The 20,314-nt window shown below is 30.6% G+C and overlaps 2 protein-coding genes and 1 long non-coding RNA gene across 3 annotated transcripts; all 3 read right to left on the bottom strand.

The window, feature by feature from the left end:
• Nucleotides 1–1,231: 1,231 nt before the first annotated feature.
• LOC132748667 (uncharacterized) lies at nt 1,232–6,289 on the bottom strand (the record flags this gene model as incomplete). The annotated part of the gene is made up of 10 exons (XM_060738279.1): nt 6,247–6,289; nt 5,826–5,939; nt 5,415–5,506; nt 4,585–4,779; nt 4,062–4,127; nt 3,538–3,646; nt 2,453–2,569; nt 1,937–2,015; nt 1,527–1,650; nt 1,232–1,275 (listed from the first exon to the last, which is right to left on the bottom strand). Coding segments are annotated over exons 1-10 (983 nt in total), but the record flags the coding sequence as incomplete, so codon positions are not given.
• Nucleotides 6,290–6,503: 214 nt separating this feature from the next.
• Nucleotides 6,504–7,730, bottom strand: LOC132748665 (uncharacterized). The gene is made up of 3 exons (XR_009628303.1): nt 7,607–7,730; nt 7,048–7,221; nt 6,504–6,635 (listed from the first exon to the last, which is right to left on the bottom strand). It is a non-coding gene; the product is annotated as an uncharacterized LOC132748665 (long non-coding RNA).
• A 5,115-nt stretch (nt 7,731–12,845) lies between these two features.
• Nucleotides 12,846–19,804, bottom strand: LOC132748666 (adhesion G protein-coupled receptor L4-like; the record flags this gene model as incomplete). Its single annotated transcript, XM_060738278.1, has 10 exons — nt 12,846–13,607; nt 14,515–14,592; nt 15,127–15,168; nt 16,152–16,278; nt 17,222–17,307; nt 17,619–17,685; nt 17,938–18,007; nt 18,136–18,286; nt 18,606–18,708; nt 19,701–19,804. Coding segments are annotated over 9 exons (828 nt in total), but the record flags the coding sequence as incomplete, so codon positions are not given.
• Nucleotides 19,805–20,314: the final 510 nt, after the last annotated feature.

Raw genomic sequence — 20,314 nt, 5'->3', positions numbered from 1 at the left:
TAAGATATTTATATCGTTTTATTTTTTCTAAGTATTGTCCAGAAACTATTAAAGTTATATAGATAAAGTTACATTTAAATGTTTATATCTTCCCTATAAAAATACAGCTGATATATGATTATGTTAGATAAGCAATAACTATAAAATAGAGTGGAGAAGTGGAATGGAGGTTAATGAGTAATCTAATGTTTGCTGCCCGCAAAGACACATTAAAATTATTGCTTCCATTAACGGATACAAGTGTTTCAATAAGCATATAGCTTCCAACACAATCATGCTTAAATCAATTCAATCGAATAAACAAAGTAATAAGAAGTAAAGTGTTGAAACTTGAAGGTAATGTTTGGGCCTTATTTCTTGTTTCTTTGTTTCCAATATATAGTATTATCTTTATTATATAGAAATATAATTAACACCCTGATTTTTACATTTCATAGTAAAACATTTCTTGAAAAAAAAATCCAGAGATTACATTTGAACATTTTGTAACAATTAGTCCCAGTTTAGGTAAAAAACAAAAAATGCAAACGACTCGCAGAATCGCATTGCGTTATTTCTTACTAAATTATTGTAAATACAGACACTACCTGTTTGATAGGGCTCATCAATACAGCAAAATTTGTAAGATGTGCACATTCACAAACTGAGACGTCATTCCATCGTCTGACCATATACCCTGGGATTCACTGGTAAATGTAATCTTACATAATTATGCACACATCAAGTGTCAGGTTTATTCAGCTTAATGAGGTTATACATATATTTGAATAAAAGCACTGAATTTACTGAAAAGAAACGAAGCATTAAATTAGGACTAACAACATCTTAGAGCTTAAATCAGTTAAATATCGGTCAACTGTAAAAATCAATAAAATGTTTAGGTGGTGTTTATGCACGTGTGGAAAGGTCGAGGTGTACCCATGAAAAATTAAATTAAAAATAATATAAAATAAAACAAAACAAAAATCACATTTGCTCGATATTACTTTTGTGTATCAAAACATTTGATACTATGTGTCGTTGCAACAAATGCCACTAATTTTCTGTACATTAACAATTAAAAGATAAAACGTTTAATATGTTTATTGTGAACAATTTAGAAAAAGACGTTGATCTGCCTAATACTAGTATTCTATAGTTCTGAAATGCGTTTTCTTCATTAGAACAATATCAAAATACTTAATCATATAGCTAGTTAGATTATTAAATCTACTTTTTAACAAAATAATACCTTTCCTTTTGCCAATAAACGCATATTGGAGATGATAAAGTTTTCTGAAATATAAATAAGACTTGACATTTATATATCGCTGAGGAATACATTTTTAACACTATTATTTAAAATCCAACGAATTAAACTTTAATGAGATATTTTTTTAATGATTAATAAAATCATTCATTCAATCATGTCTTGAAATGATTTTTTTATTTAAGCATTTTTAAAGTAATCCAACAGGATTTTGCAACGTTTTGCCACTTGAATACTACTCTGCACATTCATAGCAATTTTGATAGGTATAACTCACATCAAAATGCTCAAATGTTATGGAAATCGGAGGATTTAACTCCCTTGCTGAATATTTAGACGGTATCGTCATTGCAAGGATTGCTCCATTAATTTGGTTTTCCTCTGACGTTACTGCACCTGCACTATATATGTGTGTATAATATAAATATGCAACGTATTATAGATCTAATTATATTATTATAAAATATATATTAATATCTATTATATCTATAATATCTGATTTCAAATACAATGTAAATTATTATATTGTGTACTGTACATTTGTACACTCTTAAAAATTGAATTGTTTAAACATATAAAGGTTACAAAGGTTTTGATTTGATTTAGCTTTACTATGAGTAGAATTATATTAACTTAAAAAGAATTTTAAAAGATCATTAAAATCTAATACTTAATATGTACACGTACGTTTTAGAATATGTATTTGGTAGAATACCACTGAGGTTCCTGTATACAACAGCTGTAGCAATGACTTGATCTGTTACATCTACATGTACGTCATAATGGTTACAACAAGTGCAGACAATTTATGTTAATCAGCATTTTCGACATATACACCCAGCATACTTAGAATAAGTATCATAACTCGTAAACTTTCATGTACAATAGTACAGACAGTGTTTATCAAATAATATGCTTTATGCAGTATGCAATATTTATTCGTTTCATTTTTTTTTATATCCAGAATGCAGTTATCCAAGAACATTCAGCTGTTTATTTAATCAATTGACATGGTGACATTCCTTCATAAGAATGGATATCATAAAACTAAGCATTTTAAATAAACACTAAATACATAAACTAACAAAATATTCAAAAATTCGGTTTTGTTTTTTTATAATGAGTTTATCATGCTACAAACAATTATATAGTGTCACAAGATAAAAATTTTAAGACAGACAATGTTAATCTAATCTTTCTTACCATCAAACGCTTGTGGCTGCAATTCTATTTTGCTGCTAGCTGTGTTAAGCCATTCGATGTCAACGTTTTCGTCCGGATACACAATCTTGCTTTCTGCTAATGTTTGTGCCTGAAGCGCTGAAAATAGATGTTAATGATCAATGTTATCTAATATAGTATTTGGCAAAACTCGGCTACTTATTTTTTTCTAATACATGGCCCCATCGAAGAGCAATTATTTTTTGCAATTGTCCCCGGTAAGTGTTTTTGATATATATAATTGGTAGTAATTTTCAATAGTTTCAGTCTTTTATCAAAAGTCTATTGCAAATCAAAGAGAACGGTCAAACACTTGGCTCATTGAACACTGTGCGGTTTGGCTCATCGAAACTATTAACGTTTGATGGACTAGTTTAGTTTGACCCAAATGCAAGCACTTACAATGTTTTATCCCGTCTTGTTCTCCTAAATGATTCCATGATAAAAAAAAATCAACTGTTATAGAATTGACTTTTTAAAAGCCTTTCAATGTCATTAGTGATATTAATTGTCTAGAACTTAAATTATCTTTAATTCATATCAGACAAAGTTATCTACTGTTGAGAAAAGTGCTAGAACAACCTGTCTTACACACACGTGTAAGATAAGTTGCATTCATTAAAAGACGTCATTAACGAATGAACTGTGTTCTTAGGATGAAGTCATTTTGCCAATTTGAAGGAAGTTGTAAATTCATACTCTACTATACGAAAAAACTGCTAAATGAAAGTGTAAGTTTTTGTAATTTCTTTCCGAAATATAATTTATGAGTAATATGCAAGAAAAAGAAGCAAACACAGGCTGTCGCTACAGATGGGAACATCTAGCTCTCGGGGAAGTGTTTAAAGAAAACTGTGCAGAGCCACGCTACCATCCTCGAGGTAGATATTCCGGTCTGTAAAGGCAGCCAGTGTAAAATTTCATATAACCTGCATTAAAAACAAAATGTCACGATGTTTCACGAACATTGGTTGTCCTGACAAGGGTAATTTAATTGAGATCAGCATATCGTCTTTTTCAGTTGTATAATCTATTTCAAACGTCCGTGAAGTCAGTAAGATACATACCGATATTAGCATTTTTTATATTTCGTTTCTCGCCAGGTTGCAGATTTTCACTGAGTGTTTCAGCAATTTGATCTACTGCTGACACTAACTGAACTGCACTTGTACTCTCCTAAAACAAGATTGTGTCATAAATACAACATCTTTTGTTTGTAAACAATGAACATTAGAAAATTAACAAAAGTTTTTAAAATTTGCCTTCTTTCAATGTAAACTATCTTTATAGATATGAATAGTTACGTAATTATTCATGCTCAGTAAAATATTGTACGTTAACTTTTCTAAAATAATTACTACACAGTTTATCTATTGCTACATTGCCTTTAAACATGTTCTAAGACGTGTACATTTGAAAACATAATAACCCCACCGATCATAAACCGAAGATCATGTAGCGCACGGGTTTGAGAAAATAAATCATTATGAGTGAGTTTTTGGCTTTTTGTAAAAACAACTTTTTCATAGCAAAAGAATGATACTGAATTATAATTTCTAAGGAAGACAAAGATTACAAAAATCAGAGGTACCGGTTCTGATTGCCAGGTGTCACTGTTATTTTTGTCAATGATATTGTCCACAGAATCAAAGAAACTCTGAAGTATAACACAAAACAAAAACAAAAACAAAAAATGTCTAAGCTCACACACGAGTTTTTCAATGACATTCGCCCATACGAAAAAAATTGGTTTAACTTTTAATTTCTTCTTTTTAACAGATTAACAGTGAAGTCATTATCATCAAAGAGGCAACGACATTGCAGTACTAAGTTTTTATCAACATATTTCTACTGCGTGCCAAACGCAGTATGTACTATGGTTTTATTATATTTTGGGCTCTTTTTGGTAGTTTATGTGGATTGTAAGTGTTTTTTGCAATGTGTAAAACTACTTTCTTTGTTCTTTTAAAATTTTTGATTTTTTTTTATGACAATAAGCTTGAATCTGAAAGCATGCTGCTTTAAATTTCATTTTCAAACTTGAATATTAAGCGACATATTTCTTTCTAACAACATTTTACATGAAAAGGGAGTTGTTGAGATAAGTGACTTACATCTAAAATCGACTCATTAATCACTAACTGAGCTGGCAGTACAGTCGCAATTGTTTTCAATGACGTTGTAAGCAGTTTCATTTCTCCATTAGTTAACTTCTCACTTGCAATTTCTCTTTGAACTGTGGCGCTTACTATGTCCGCCAAAACAGTATTAAAAATTTCCGGCTCTGAAGTATTACTCAGTGCATCAACCTTGGCAACGAGTAACATAAATTCATTATATTTATATTCATTATATTTGCGCTGATTATATGTCATGATAAATAGGGTAACACTAAACGCATATACGTACTATTTGGAGCAAACCAGGGCATTTTACAGTGTATATATATATTTAGCCGTAGCCAATAAAATATCCGGACTTCAATTGACATTGTGTACATACTAAACCAAGAATATTTATCTTTTGAGCAGCCACATTACTCTCCAAGAAATGAATTATGCCATGTTGTTTAATTGAATTAATTTTAGTAATGTTCATTATATTTGCGCTGATAATATGTCATGATAAATAGGGTAACACTTAATGCATATACGTACGATTTGGAGCAAACCAGTGCATTTTACAGTGTGTATATATATTTAGCCGTAGCCAATAACATTTCCGGGCTTCCATTGACATTGTGTACATACTATAGCTAGAATATTTATATTTTGAGCGGCCACATTACTATCCAAGAAATGAATTATGCCATTTTGTTAAATTGAATGTTAATTGTTTATGAATTGTTTAAAGTCAAGCAAATGTAAAGTTGTTTGAAACACAGTTCATGGCGAAAAAAAGTAACATTATATGGCCTGAGAAACAAATTTGCCAGGTTACTTACGACATTTCCGATATTTTCTACGGCATCTCGTATGCAGTTATACACAGGTAATTGCCATATTCCACCAGACGAACATGCTCTAGTAATGTGTCCTTGTTAATAATATAAATGATTATCTTTTTAAGTATTTATGAAACTTTTACCTGGGAATACATAGATCTTACCAAGGAATTCTTGTTATTATGTAAAATATCATCTTGGTTATTTCTTCCATGTTATTTTGATTGGCATGAAGGGTTAGTTGAATACCTACATTTTATGTTTATCCAAATATCAATTCAATAATAAATTGTTTACAATTGTAAATCACGGGAGTTGAACTGTTACCGTCATAATGTTCTCCATATTGCAAACAAAATAAACAAATTATTACTTATCAATTTTCATTTTGATTATAAGGAATCTAAATACCTGTAAAACCTTCGTCACAAGTATTGTTCACTACTAAACCAACAGGTGTATTATCCCAAATTGTGCCCCTGTTGTCAGTGGCTCTGGTGCATACCTCTACATCGTCAGTTTTAACTATACAACCATAAAGCAAATTTAAATTTGATTACTCTTAGACACAACAGTTATATAACTTACAATTTCTAAATAAATCTAAAAATCGTTTCATAATATTGCAAAAATGGATTAATTAGTCTTTCGTTCTATCAACCTATTGATTTGACAACATTTCTTTAAGATTTAACTATTTAACTGCTAGTTTTCTTATTTTGTGAGAATTTTAGTCACACCGACACTGTAAATGTCAAATGATGGCTTTCCAGCTTTTGTTGTAGAGGAGGCAGATCTCTGAAATCCAAATCACAAAAACAAATTTACAGACGAAACACGTAAACACTCACAGTTCTCGCAATCGTTGCCGTCATATCCGGGAACACAGTCGCAAGTATAGGATGCTATTTGATCGATACAGGTAGCTCCATTTTGGCATGGGTTTCCATCACACTCGTTTATTTCTGGAAAACAGAAAGTGATGTAATTCTAAATCATTGCAATATTGTTCAAAACAACCACCTGACAATGTCCGTTCGATATAATTTCTCCGTATGCACAAGTTATGCATTTTATAAAATGTTTTACCGGTACATGCAAATCCAGTTCCGTCATCTTCATATCCGGCATTACATTGGCAAGTTGAAAACGCCACACAACCTCCATTTGCAATGTTATTACACTGAAATATGTTTGTTAAGCAGGAATCCCCTATCTCAGCTGAAAGAGAAATTTATTAGAAACTGATACATAAAATAAAACTCAACGGTTATATGAAAATGAAATTTAAAAAGTTAATGTTAGTACTCTTGGTTCAATGGAAAGGTAACTCTATATATTAAAAGTTGATTGATTGTGCATGGTTTAAACAAATGACCCTTTAAGTAATGACTGTAGGAGTGTAAGTAAAGTCGTAGGCACATTTAGGTGTTAATTATCCTACACATTTAAGACTTTGATTCCTTAGCCATTTTTGAATACTTCTTATCATGTCCAAGAATATCACAAGTATTAACTAGTAAAATCCGACAAGAGGAAGAGTCCTTGTTGTCAGAATAAACTGTTGAATTAATAACTTTTATAAGGAATGAAATAAAATTATGAAGAATCATTTTAAAAGACGATCACCCACCTGGTTCACATGTTGGTGCAGCACCATCCCAACCAGTATCTTGCTGACAAGTTCTCGTTGCCGTGCCAACAACCTTGAATGCGCTAACACACGTGTATTGTGCAACATCGCCAGTATGTGTGCCGTCTGGTGTTATTACCTCGCCATTGTCTGGGTCAGTCAAGGCACCACAATCTAGAGATTTATATGAGTATTTTAATAAACATAAAGTTAACGTTTGAAAAAAGGAGTGATATGGTACATTTTGTGTGACATGCTTTACTTTCACTTTACTTTTCTTTTTTATTTTATTTTATCATGATTATGAATAGCAAAAAAAAGTTATTTAATTGATAATATCATGATGATAATAATCAGAAAAAATCCCAAACATTTTCACAATCAAGCAATTAATAAAATAAAGATTCATTACATTTTAATCATATTGCAATTTTTTTTCGTCTATATAAAAAATAATGCTAGCTCTATGATATTGCCAAAATATGCATATTGCATACATATCTTTAAACAAAACTTCTTATACGGTGTATTCTTTCGTCACGGAATGAAATAATCTTACTATATTCGCAAGCAACGTTGGTGGCTGTTGCTGTATACCCTGCAGGGCATTCACATAGCAAGGATCCTAAATTACAATACGAGTTAGGAAGGAAATTTGGACAATTCGCTTGTGTTGCCACAGTACATCCTGAAATGATTAAAACAAGATTCATCATCAATAAAAAACAGGAATACCAAAATATCGAGAATATCAAAAACACTCATTTGTAGTCATTTGAAAAGAACATCGATGATTTTATTTTGGACAAATGGATCAGAAGAACAAGGATATTAATTTAATAAAATATCAGTTAACGTACGCTCATAACTCGTTATTTACAATATGTTTTCTTATGTTCTTAAAAAGATTCCAAAATCAAGGTAGGAAATTTTATGTTCTTATTTTGAACATTGAAAATCAAATAATAAGAGGAATGGCTACTGTTTACTTTTTAATGTACGTGAACTACTGTAATATTTCAGTTTTGTAACTCACTAATGTGAGTAAATCAATCAATCAATCAACTATGCAAAAGTCAAAGTGCTTATACATCTCAAATATTTTATCTTAAATTATCTTATAGACATTGGAACTGAGCACTTTTTATTACAGTGACAATGTTTTGCCGATGTATTCTTGGAATGTCATGTGGCGTTTGTATTGAAATACAGGTGTCTCTGACAAATTGCACATAATGCTAAATGATCTGTAGTCTGTTTTACCATTGAAGGCTACAGCATGAGATCTCTGATCCTCCTTACACCTTTGTTTCTACATTGTTTTTGGCAAACCGTCATCAATTGTCTATAAATGACATCAAACGAATAACAATTTCTTTAACTTAACCTTTATACTCACATAACCGAACTTAAATCTAACACGTGGTCATCCTTGGAATAATTTTCAAAGTTGATGCGTCAGAAAAGATAATCTCTCGAACTACATTTTTTTTTTGTAAATATACTTCGAAAAAAATAATATTAAGGTAAACAATAGCATATTCTCTTTTCTCTTAGATAAAATATATTCCTTTCAAAACTTGTAACGTTTGTATCTCATATGTGACCACTACAAATTTGTTTTGCATTTATTTCTGTTTTTAATTACAATGAATCAAAATGAATGCAAATTATATGTATAAAACAAGCATCAGTATGTAATCAAATGTTCATATTATTAAAAAGATCTATTTCCCCTCATCGTTAGGTCGCCAAGATTAACACATTTTACTTTTCGGTGATATTTATGTATATTGTAGCATTAGCTTTACCAAATAAACAATAAGTTAGACACGTATTTGGACGTACCGATCACCCCAAGCTCCCCCATAACGTGTTCAATAACATATCCCAGTATTAATAACAGAATCAGCGTCTTCATTTTCAGAATAACCTCTAGTGTAATTCCATTCTTTTAAAACACTAACGAATTTGCATTATACATGTATAATAACAATTGATTTAATAATCAAATAGTGATTAATGTATATGTAATCGATGTTTCGATTGAGGGCAAAATAAAGTGATTGTATATTCGTTTAGATATCTTCATAATGTCTAGCTGTTATTGGTTTTGATCCATTAGATAAATATATTAAATTTATCACACATCTTCAGTCATGATAAAGAAAAACAAAAGAAGATATATAACAGTATTCATGGTTTAAATATCATTGCCAAAGTAGTGTTTAAACTTGACAGCATTTATAATCTTCTTCATTTTAATATGCAAAGATATTTTTACGGTTAAAAAAGTTCAGACTTCAGTAGGTAGCCTTGTCATACTATATACTAATCATTTCAATTGGTGATGAAAGTAACAAAACCAAATGAACAAAGTAGAATACTTCACTTTAAACAATTCAATCATATGAATATACAAGTCCAAGATAAAATGATAAAATAGAATTAACACTTTATCGATGCCAAAAATTAATGTATCTTAAACATTGATAAATTATGTCTAGGTATAATAGATACATTAAGAAACCCTTAAAAAATCCAACACGGCAGAATTAAAAATGCAGGCTCGGTTTGATTGAGCTGTTAGGGTCCGACCCCAAAGTGCGTTACACTTCACATCGCAATTCCAGGGTCCAACGTTCTTTGGGGTCTGGTACACCGCACTTTGGGGTCCAACGCACTTTGGGGTCAAAATCGAGAAGTTGACCCCAAAAGCGTTAATATGCTTCATATCAACGCACTTTGGGTTCAAGAGTTCTGAAGGTGTCAACTGAGTTCTGCTTAAATACTGAGTACTGACTTATTTTCGATCTTCCACATTGAAATATATGAGGTGGAGTTCAAGATGGCGGTCGATACTTTGATGCTTAAGTGATAAAAGTTTCATTAATTTTACCATTTGAAATATCTAGTAAAAATTGTGTCCATATTAGAAAGAACTCTAGTACATAACTTGTGAATGTATTCCTAAATTTAAAAGATGCTGTGAAAAATATCCTGTGTCAGTCATTTACTTGATATCTGTTGGTGCCATATTGAGCCCCATTTTAAATATGATGGGGATGAAATAAAATGCAAGAACTATAAATATACTCCTTTACAATGTTCCGGTGAAATATCAAGTTTCTCGATCGCACTTTAAATAGTGATTTTACAAAATTTAATACATTATAAAGTTTATCAACAAAGTTTTTTTGTAAGCTCCGTAACAACCGTTCGCCAGAGGCTTTTTTAATGGAAAATCTTACATACTTCTTAAGAAAGGGCAAACATGAATTTTATAATGCTTAAATAATGGTATCAGAGAAATGACAGATGCTTGTTACCTGAATAAAGTAGTGATAAATGTGAAATAATTTGTCATGTAAACATTGGAGTATGTGACATCCATATAAAATACTTTTTCACTTTAACTGTATTCATTGCCAAAAATAGACAGATGAAAAGATCAGTTTAAGGTAAGTTGCCAATGAGTAAAGGACTCAACAGACGGTAGGATTTAGTTGTACAACACTAATTAGAGAAATGATATACAATTTTCATGGCAATACAACACTGGCATTCAGCTAGTGATTCTACATTGTAGGGATCATCTCTCAAAAACAGTTCCCTCCCAATTGATCCCTTACATTCTTTACTCACTAAAAAAGTATTTTTTCTCCATGACTAATGATTGAAACACTTTGATTTTTTTTTTTTTTTTTTTTTTTTTTTTTTTAAAAAATCTATAATTGTCACAGGGCGAGATTGATGTGCAGCCTGGCAAAGACGCGAACATGGGACCCTCGAAATACCGTACTGCGGCTCTACTGACTGAGCAATCCAGCCGCTAACAAACAACATCCACTGAATGACATTTTCTGAATAATTTGGGAATCGAACATATCACAACTTTGGGCCTCTTAAAGAATTGCTCAACATCATTTTTACCCTCATCTTACTACATGTACTATGTTTACAGCCCTAATTGTTCTGGAAGTTCATTCATTAAACTAATTATCAGTGAATAATTGGGAAATATGTCATCTGTCATCGTGGTAGGTCTATAAAACAAGTATTAAGAGATAAAGCATGTCCTGTCCTGAAAATCTAGTATTAACTTGTATGAATTCAAGAAATAGTAGCATTCTGCTTGTACATCTTATTTTTAATTGGTGTTGTACTCCAAAATCTTACTGTCTGTTGAGGCCTTCACATAATTATATATATATCAAGCGACTGTTATTGATTTTTATCTTTTTGATAATTTATAAACAATTGATGTGACAAGTGTTGCGTAATGATTGAATGTATATGTAGAAATAGAAAGGTGACTATACAAGTACTTAATGAAAATGTGTTCAACTCAAATAAATGTAAGAAATACAGACTACAAAACAATTTACATCCCAAACGCTGTGTACATGTATATTTTCTTGATATTTAGATGCATGTAAATCTCAAGGTATGAATGTTTTTTTTTATTTATAGATTTTAATTAATATTTGTTGACAGGACATTCATGCTATAAGCTACATAATTAGTATAGGGTCCCAGGTTCAAGTATCAGTCAGACTGCACATTAATCTCGCACTGTGACAATTATAGACTTTGAAAAATGGAGGTGTTTCAATTATTTCTCATGGAGAAAAAAGTATTTTTTAGAAAGTAAAGTATTTAAGGGATCAATTGGGAGAGAACTGTTTTTTTAGGGAAACCTGATTATTCCTATAATGTAGAATTACTGTCCGAATGCAAGTGTGTATTGCTTTGAAAACTGTACATCGTATCTCTAATTGGTATTGTACAACTAAATCCTACCGTCTGTTGAGGCTTTGAAGAATTAAGAGCCATAAATATAAACTATATGATGAGATGGTTTGTAAAAACAGTGCTTTGCAACTTTAAAAGATGAGTAAATGATTATCTTTTGATGATCACATGCTCATATTCTATTCCTGTCCAATTAAATTTTTACTTTTACTATATAGTCATCACTGCTTTGCTTCCACATACCTTTCTTTCTGTTCCATGTTAGTGAACACTACTTGGGTCCAGTCATTCAACGTCAACTGACGGGATCACCTATTGAAGACGTGTTGGATGTGTTTTCGTCGTCTGGCTCTTATTCCAGCTCTATAAAAACGGTTTCGGATTGTTTGTATAAATTCATACACCTGTGGCATTCAGCAAGTCATTTGACAATGCAGTACAAAGCGCTGACGTCGCGCTTGAACGATAATAAAACGGCCTTCACGACGCCCACCATGCCTACGCCTGCTATTTTGGTGATCCACACCTTTGAAACAGTTCTCTAGAGCACCCAAAGGACAACTGCAAAATGCCATCTGGAGCACCTTTCCTCAAGCACCCCAGTAACCCAATTCATCTCTCCGGCGTCAATATGCTTTCTTATTCTTAGTTAAGTTAACATATTTGATTGCATCAAATACATGTCAATTGATAAGTTTATAACAAAAAGCTAATGGGTTTGGTAAAAAGTTAAAGCATTATTAGATTAAGCCCTTCCCAAGCCGTACCAAATATAAGCTTTGCACAAGCAAAATTTGAATATAATCGATAATGTTCACATGAAGGGACTTGCCGATGACGCATCCTTGTTATAGATATCACCTATCCCGTGGATATCAAGCAAGGTATGAGTTCATAACAACATCTTCTGGACAGGTCGGGTTTGTCATTTGAATAATATACATGACTGTATGAAAAAAAATCCTTATCTTGGGTTTACAATTAAAGGGATATCTAAGAAATAAAAAGCGATCCTTATCAAATTTAGTATACTTAATTTATTCATAAAATAAATTGACGTAACATTTTTCACTAGATACATTTAAGCCGCGTCATGACAAAACCAACATAAAGGGTTATCGACCAGCATAGATCCAGACCACCCTGTTCGCTGACAAACTCTATAACAAGTAGAGAAACTAATAGCGAACAGCATGGATCCTGATCAGACTGCGCGGATGCGCAGGCTGGTCTGGATCCATGCTGGTCGCAAACCCATTATGTTGGTTTTGTCATGACACGGCTCATTTAAAATCAAAGCAAATTGATGCATAAAAGTGAGAAATAAGTACACAGTCAATCAGAATTTGAAGAATCTTCTATAAATTCAAAATCATATCTTAATATAAAGATAAATTCAAATACGCTCTAAATAAATTTTTTTGTTACATTGCCATACTTATTATAAATTATATAAAACTGTAATTTGAGAGCTCTTTACAAAATACAAATTTGTGATAGATACATCTCTATATTATACATCTCTATTATGTAGCTGTAGCAACATTTTCCCACCTATAATATTCTGTTGTTTATTGCTACTAAACTGCATATATTTTTATTAAATGTCTTTTCATCTCGACAAATTTAGATTAATATGATTTGATATTAAGATCTTTCTTGTATTATTATTTTCCATATTGATTTGAAAAAGTTTTCAAGTGATTAAATTGTCATCGCCCATTCTGAAACTGTAGAATTCAATGTGGGCAGTTGTAGACATTCTGTCGATGAAGCAGATCTTCCGTGGTCGATTTTTGCGTCATCTAGAATAAATTTAAGGTTGTCTCTTTTACAAGGTTTGCTTAAAATTTCAGTCCGTTATCGATAAATTTGTTTTGTTTGAAACAAACATAAATTTCATTACATTTATTTTTGAATTTTCAACATTGATTAACATGTCTTGATCTTAGTAGTTTATATAAAAGATATCGTGTTTATATATATTTTACTATATGCATGATTGAATTATTTCTCTTCTTTTTTAAACATCCATCAGATCCTTAGAATTTCAGGCATCATTTTTATTTGTTTGGGTCGTCAGACCAAACAATTAATGGTAGCGAAATGTCAGAGCCTATTGCTGTTCATTGCAAACTCTTTTTTTTGAAGCGGTTACTTCCCTTTATATGTACACTAACGCCGAAAAATTCAGGGGAGATCAATGCGTAAAGATTGTCAAATGACAGGCGCAATAATGTTCAAGCAAAGAAGTTCCAAAATGGTCGAAGATTTATTATATTGTTTCATTCTTTATAGATATACATGCTTATAGTAAGATTCATGATTATTTACATCTTTGTTTAGCGTCGAAATAATAAGAGTTACAAACCCTAATTTAGAATAATATGGTTTTCTTCGGCCATTAACATATAACTTCACCGTGGCCGAGGGGTTTGCACGCTCGCTTATGAATTGAGATATCTCGAGTTCAAATCCCAGTTGAGGCAACTCATTTTTTTTACATTTTTTAGGTCAAATAAACATTGAATTGACTATCAGTGTTGCAATTAATCTTAAAGCCAATTAACTACAGTTAAAACACTGGAAAGCACTGGTGGCACTATACAAAAACAAATTGGTTTATAATCTCACAACCTTCACCTTTCTGACATTCTCAGACCCAAACAAATTCAGAGCCTTCTGTGCTTTGATTTTAAATATACAACTTACTTATACTACCACCTCTTGGGTAAATTTTCTTGATGATACTTTCTCTTTCTGTTCATTTCCTCGCATTGCTTTTTTAACCTGATATTTAAAATTGCAATGAAACATAATGGTGTCCTTTCAAACTGGACAATACCTCAATATAAAAAAATCGGTCCGTCAGTTATTCTACTCAGGTGCCCTTTTGTGCCTGAAATAATGCAAGGAGGGGCACCTAAGATGTTTCTCCACCTATAAAGGTGGAAAGTCGCCATATGACCTATGCTGTGTTAACGAGACGTAAAATCCAACCAAAAACATATACAAATAAAACAGTGGGGGACGGTGATATAAATAAAATTTAAAAAAAAACGGTTCATTCGAACAGGTTGTAAACAGTTAAGGAACAGAGTATGCTAATGTGTTATGTTATACATATTATATATATAACAGCATATATTTCAAATGTGCGTTTAGTAACAAAATTCTAATTCTCTGAAATTTTTATGTTTATATGATAAGCTTATTCGTGCAAGTCATTTATTTAAATATATATTTCAGCAATTTTTAATAATAAAAATGATAAAATAAAAAGTGTACGTAGATCTACATGTAAGTTATCAGTTCAATATTTACCTGTTTATTTAGGACGCAGTGAAAGACAAATATGAACACTCCCTGAAACAAAGGTTGTATGAGTATTCAATATAATGAAACATCAAAACAATAGAAAATACAGGGAATTTAACTACATTATTTCAAAGAAAATTGAGGGTTATTAACATTCTGTAATGTTCTATCTTTAGCAATTTTAACGTGCAAAACAAAGTAAATTCAAACGAAAAAATTTTCGTATAAAAACATTCACATTTTGGAGAGGCAAAAACTTGAATTCATATAATTTGCATCAGAAATAAAAGTTTCTTTTTGCATGATTTTTGTACATAGATTAATTATCGTCGTTACATAATTAATTGTTCATCTATGTCATGGAAATGTAAAAAAAGGTTTAAGAATAATTTGTTATCAGAGTTGTAAGTTATATCCATTTAAATGATTTAAATGCGTATGCTACATTTAATGATATATAGACAGAATGAAGACTGCCTAGAAAGGCACATTCATATTATCTTTTATCCTTGTGTTTTAAGGTATAACCCTTCTAATGTATTATCCACACAACTGGTAAACCCTACCGTGAATTATGTTTAAAGTTTACATACAGTTTCCATTTCAGGCATATAAATTTTGCATACACTTGTCCTTTAGGGCATTTAACCGACCTATGGTGTCAATTCATCAGTTACTTATAGTATCCATAATTGGGGTAATACCTTGAAATTAATATTGAGATAAAAGTAGCAAAGTGTCGTAAACTTAAATAACAAATATTTCTGAATAATCAGTATGGCTGTCATACTAAGTATGTTTAGTTTGTTTCAATGTAAACGTTTTTAAAACGTTTTACAAAACTTTTTTTTAACATATAGACTTGGAGGAAACTAATCACTAAAGCACTTTACGTTTCAAATTCTTTTGATAATATTTGCTTTTTTTTGGTTTTCGTACTTTTTTGTTATATACACGCTTAAGAATATGATAATTAGTTCGTAAAAAATCAATGTAACCTATTAAAATGTACGGAAAAACTATAAACATACCTGTAGTCCATTAAAAACTGCAAATATGTACTGTACAGAGTCTGACTTATCTCCCATGTAAAACATTCCAACAATCCATGTAATTCCTAGTAGTGGAAGCATTACACACAGTGCCCATATACTTGTTCTAAATACAATTAAATAATTTATATTAATTATCATCTTAAAGGCAAATTATACCTCAGAAATCCATATATTCTTAATTCTGTAGAAATGCCAAATATATTATTAATGTTTTAATCATAGACTTAGAGCATGTTAAATGTTAAAAAGCCCATTATGCCTCAGAAATGCTTTTTATTCCTTATTAAAGCTTTTTAATTTGGGTGAACTTTTATAGTATCAAAAAAGTTCTAGTCGGCCGATTACCTAGACCATCTGTTACATCTGTTATTTTTGGCAATAAGTATAATTTTAGTTAATATGTATTTTTGTATGGAAGTCAAAATACTACTTTGTTTTCATTTAGCTATTTTTATGACAAATTATTTCACATTTATCACTAGTTTCTTCAGATAACATAACAAACATCTAATATTCTCTAAAACAATTATTTAAACATTATAAAATTCTTGTTTGTCCTTTCTAAAGAAGTAAAAATGTATCTCATATATATGGCAAATGAGTATTTTACTTTTGGAAACTGAATCAAGATACAAAAATTAGAAGTTTTTGAGAAATAAAAGTGATGGCATTTCTGAAGCATAATGGACCGTTAAAACAGCAATCGTAGTTATATAAAAACAATAACGTGACATATTTTATCATCTGTAAATTATCATTACAAGTTTAAATTTACATTACAGAAACAGATAGTTCTATAAAAAAAACTAAAAACGACTGTGTTATTCAAATTATCATGGCAATCAAGGGCATTTAATATTAAAAATTCTTAAACTTAGATGTTTTAGATGTAGATATATATATTTTTTCAATTTCAACCTGAAGAAATTAATTAAATGTAATGATGGAACTTTGTAAATATTTAAATAACAAAAGAAAGCAATATCTGAATGCAATAAAAAAGGCTGGCCCAACAGGGATAAAATTTTCTAGAATAGCAAACATACTTTATTTTCTTGCCAACTGGCTGTATCTTTACTGCTCTTGTACGATAGATAGCACGTATAACCAGACATAGACATATTGCATTGAACTTGAAAAGAAATACATAAATATATAAATATTACCAATATAGTCATCATAAATAAGCTTTGTTGTTCGGGATGATGACACTGCTATATCAAATACAGATGTATTTGTAGTATGTTTATAATACAATCAGAAATTACAACATGTCTATAATATAATAAGAAATTAAGTATCAAATTCATAAAGACTATCAAAGAGTCTAGAGCATTAGTCATATTTCAATGGAGTCGCATAAACCACCATTTGTATTTGCTTATTTTAAAAAACTCGATGGACGATAAAAATAAAGACAAAATATAAAAAAAACACGCTCACAGAAATAATAGCAATGGCTGGACCAACAAATGACCAGATCAACCCATTGTCTGACGTTAACCAGCATCTGAAATTATTTGCATGAAGACTTTACTATACCATTTATAAAAATAAAAAGGAAAAATAAGTTTTATGTAAAATAGAAAGTTATTTTTTTATCCAAACATCCCAAAACTTTGGAAGAAACACTTAAATGATGATCGTTTATATAAGTATTATCTTTGACCCTGTCAAAATAAGGAAAAGGATAAAAACACTTAAGATGTTCATATAAATATATTTAAAATAATGCATGTAATAAAGATGTTTAATATCTTACAGATTCTTATTCCCATAGCCGTCTAGCATTGACGCGCACATTGAAATGGCAACAATACCAGCTGGTAAACCTGAAAGAACGGACATGATGTTAATGTACGCAATCTTGTCTGATCAAGTATAACGTGATTTCAATATAAATAACAAATACAACAGAGGTGACACATAATATTTATTTTAATAAGGAAACATCGCTTACCCCATGCTATGGCAAGAAGAGTTTTCAAATTGAATTTCGTCTTGAAAACATATTGTACTGCTATGGCAAGTTGGATTCCATGTACAAACATTATACCAAATACAACAAGGAAAATATAATGCAGAAATACTGCTATTGCCGTGCAAAGTTTCTGTAATAGATATAAACGATTCTATAAATTAAGTTATAATTGATCCTAGTGGTAAAACAGACATTCAATTAATTATATTTATTATCAAATATTCCTTTACATGTATGATTGTATATCAGAAATAATGAGCATTTACTTATTTTTGTATTAGACCGTAGAACGTACCCTGTCCAGACATCCTTTAAAATATATGCATTTACCTCATAACTTATTTCATCTGTCTTTTTACAAATACGATACAGAGTGCAAGATAGTAACAATTGTTCAATAACCTATTCACATGTAACAATTTGCTTAAAACAATTCACATTTAACTTACTTTGTTCTTTGTTCTGTTGATACCAATTAGGAATAGAAGGTATGCGAGAATTAACCCAACGCATAAATGAATCATCAAAGTTGTTCGCTCACTTTTTAAATGCCTACAGATAAACCATAGAAAAGTTACATTTCAACAGTATGAACTGTATGAAAATTGATATTTTATCAAAAAAATATGACAACATTACTAAAGCTTATATGAAGGTATGTATTATCCGAAAGAGCAAGCAAATCAGAATGACATTAACAATTTGATAGAAAATACAATGCTTTCATTATTAATGATCAAGTTCCAGCTTCTGTGTTGTTTTTCAATAATAACAAAGAAAAATTGACAAATTCAGTTAAGATATATATAGTAAAGTTATACTTTCTTTACTCATTTAATCAAATTTGTTAAAACTTGTTAATATTTTTTTTTTAGAAAATAAAATTCCCAAAACGTCCGTAACAATGTCAATAAAATAATTTTGTTTTTAGTGGCAGTAACTTTGCATTATATTTATTCCTTATTATGCCAGACTAAAGAAGCTTATTTACTTGGCAAACCAATTAACTACATGTTCATTCAAATGATCAATCAAAATACAATACTAATGAGTGACTTTATATATTTATTTATATTATAAAACTGTAACAATTCTGGAATGGGAAAAACGGAAAAAGTTGTAGAATTGGTTATATTCATTCTGTACCTAAAAGTTTTTGGGAAAAGAAATATCTGTCACAACTCAACTGGAGCACCGAATAAAGCAGATTCAACACTCAACGCTAGTTGTATTGGACTCAATAATCCAGAAGAACCGACAAATAACAACACGGAGATGAGACGTGAAAGTTTTACAGTCGCAGCCATACACTTAAGATCTGCTGTTGTGTATGTAAACATTTTAGAAAAGTTTTTCCATGATAGCAATGAATTAAAAGAAACAAAAATCAATGACAAAGAATAGATGAATTTGCAAACCTAGATAAATGGAGTCCATTCATAAGAGATCATGAATACGCAGCAACATTTCATGCCCCTAATACTGATTTGCATATTTTCTTACCCTCATCGCAATGATCAGAAAGTGTCACAAAATACACTTACTTCCAGAACGTAACGTGTACAACAATTGTTGCCACCAAACAAAGTATGGATAAAGATAGGCAGACAATTGAAATAATGCGAAGATCCCAAGCTGATTGATCCTTCTGAAATATTAAAAACTCATTTCTATATCTGGTAATGACATACTTGCAGATCAAAATTGCTTTGAATTGTTTTTAAGACATATACAAACTAATTATAAAGAAATTTATACATAATCTATATGACTGACAGTAACGCCAGACTGACAAGTTAGATGAAAACAAATTATGAAATGCAATTAAGATAGAGAAAAAACGCAATCACATAAGAAAGACCCAAATGGTAAAAACCGAACATGTTGCAGGCTCGGTTTGATTGATTCTGTTTAGCCTGAATATCACTCTTTTTGACTCCGATGATAGTGTTTGTTTTCTCTTACTATCAACAATTCGAAACACTTAAAACTTATAATCAAAATGTAAAAATGTAACTAAAAACATTGAAAATCTTTCAATTTTAAATCGATTAATTATAGTTAAATAAAAACGATTGTTGCATAAGTGATTACTCTGACTTGTGTATTGTAAGAAATACTTGTATATTTGTAGTATTTTACCTGTTTGATAGGGCTC

The sequence above is a fragment of the Ruditapes philippinarum genome, unplaced genomic scaffold (assembly GCF_026571515.1).
Source record: "Ruditapes philippinarum isolate M1 unplaced genomic scaffold, ASM2657151v2 ctg15949_1_1_1_1, whole genome shotgun sequence".
In the NCBI taxonomy this organism is placed as follows: Eukaryota; Metazoa; Mollusca; class Bivalvia; order Venerida; family Veneridae; genus Ruditapes; species Ruditapes philippinarum.
The sequence above is the reverse complement of the archived record's forward strand: the minus strand, read 5'-3'. Positions and strand labels throughout refer to the sequence as shown.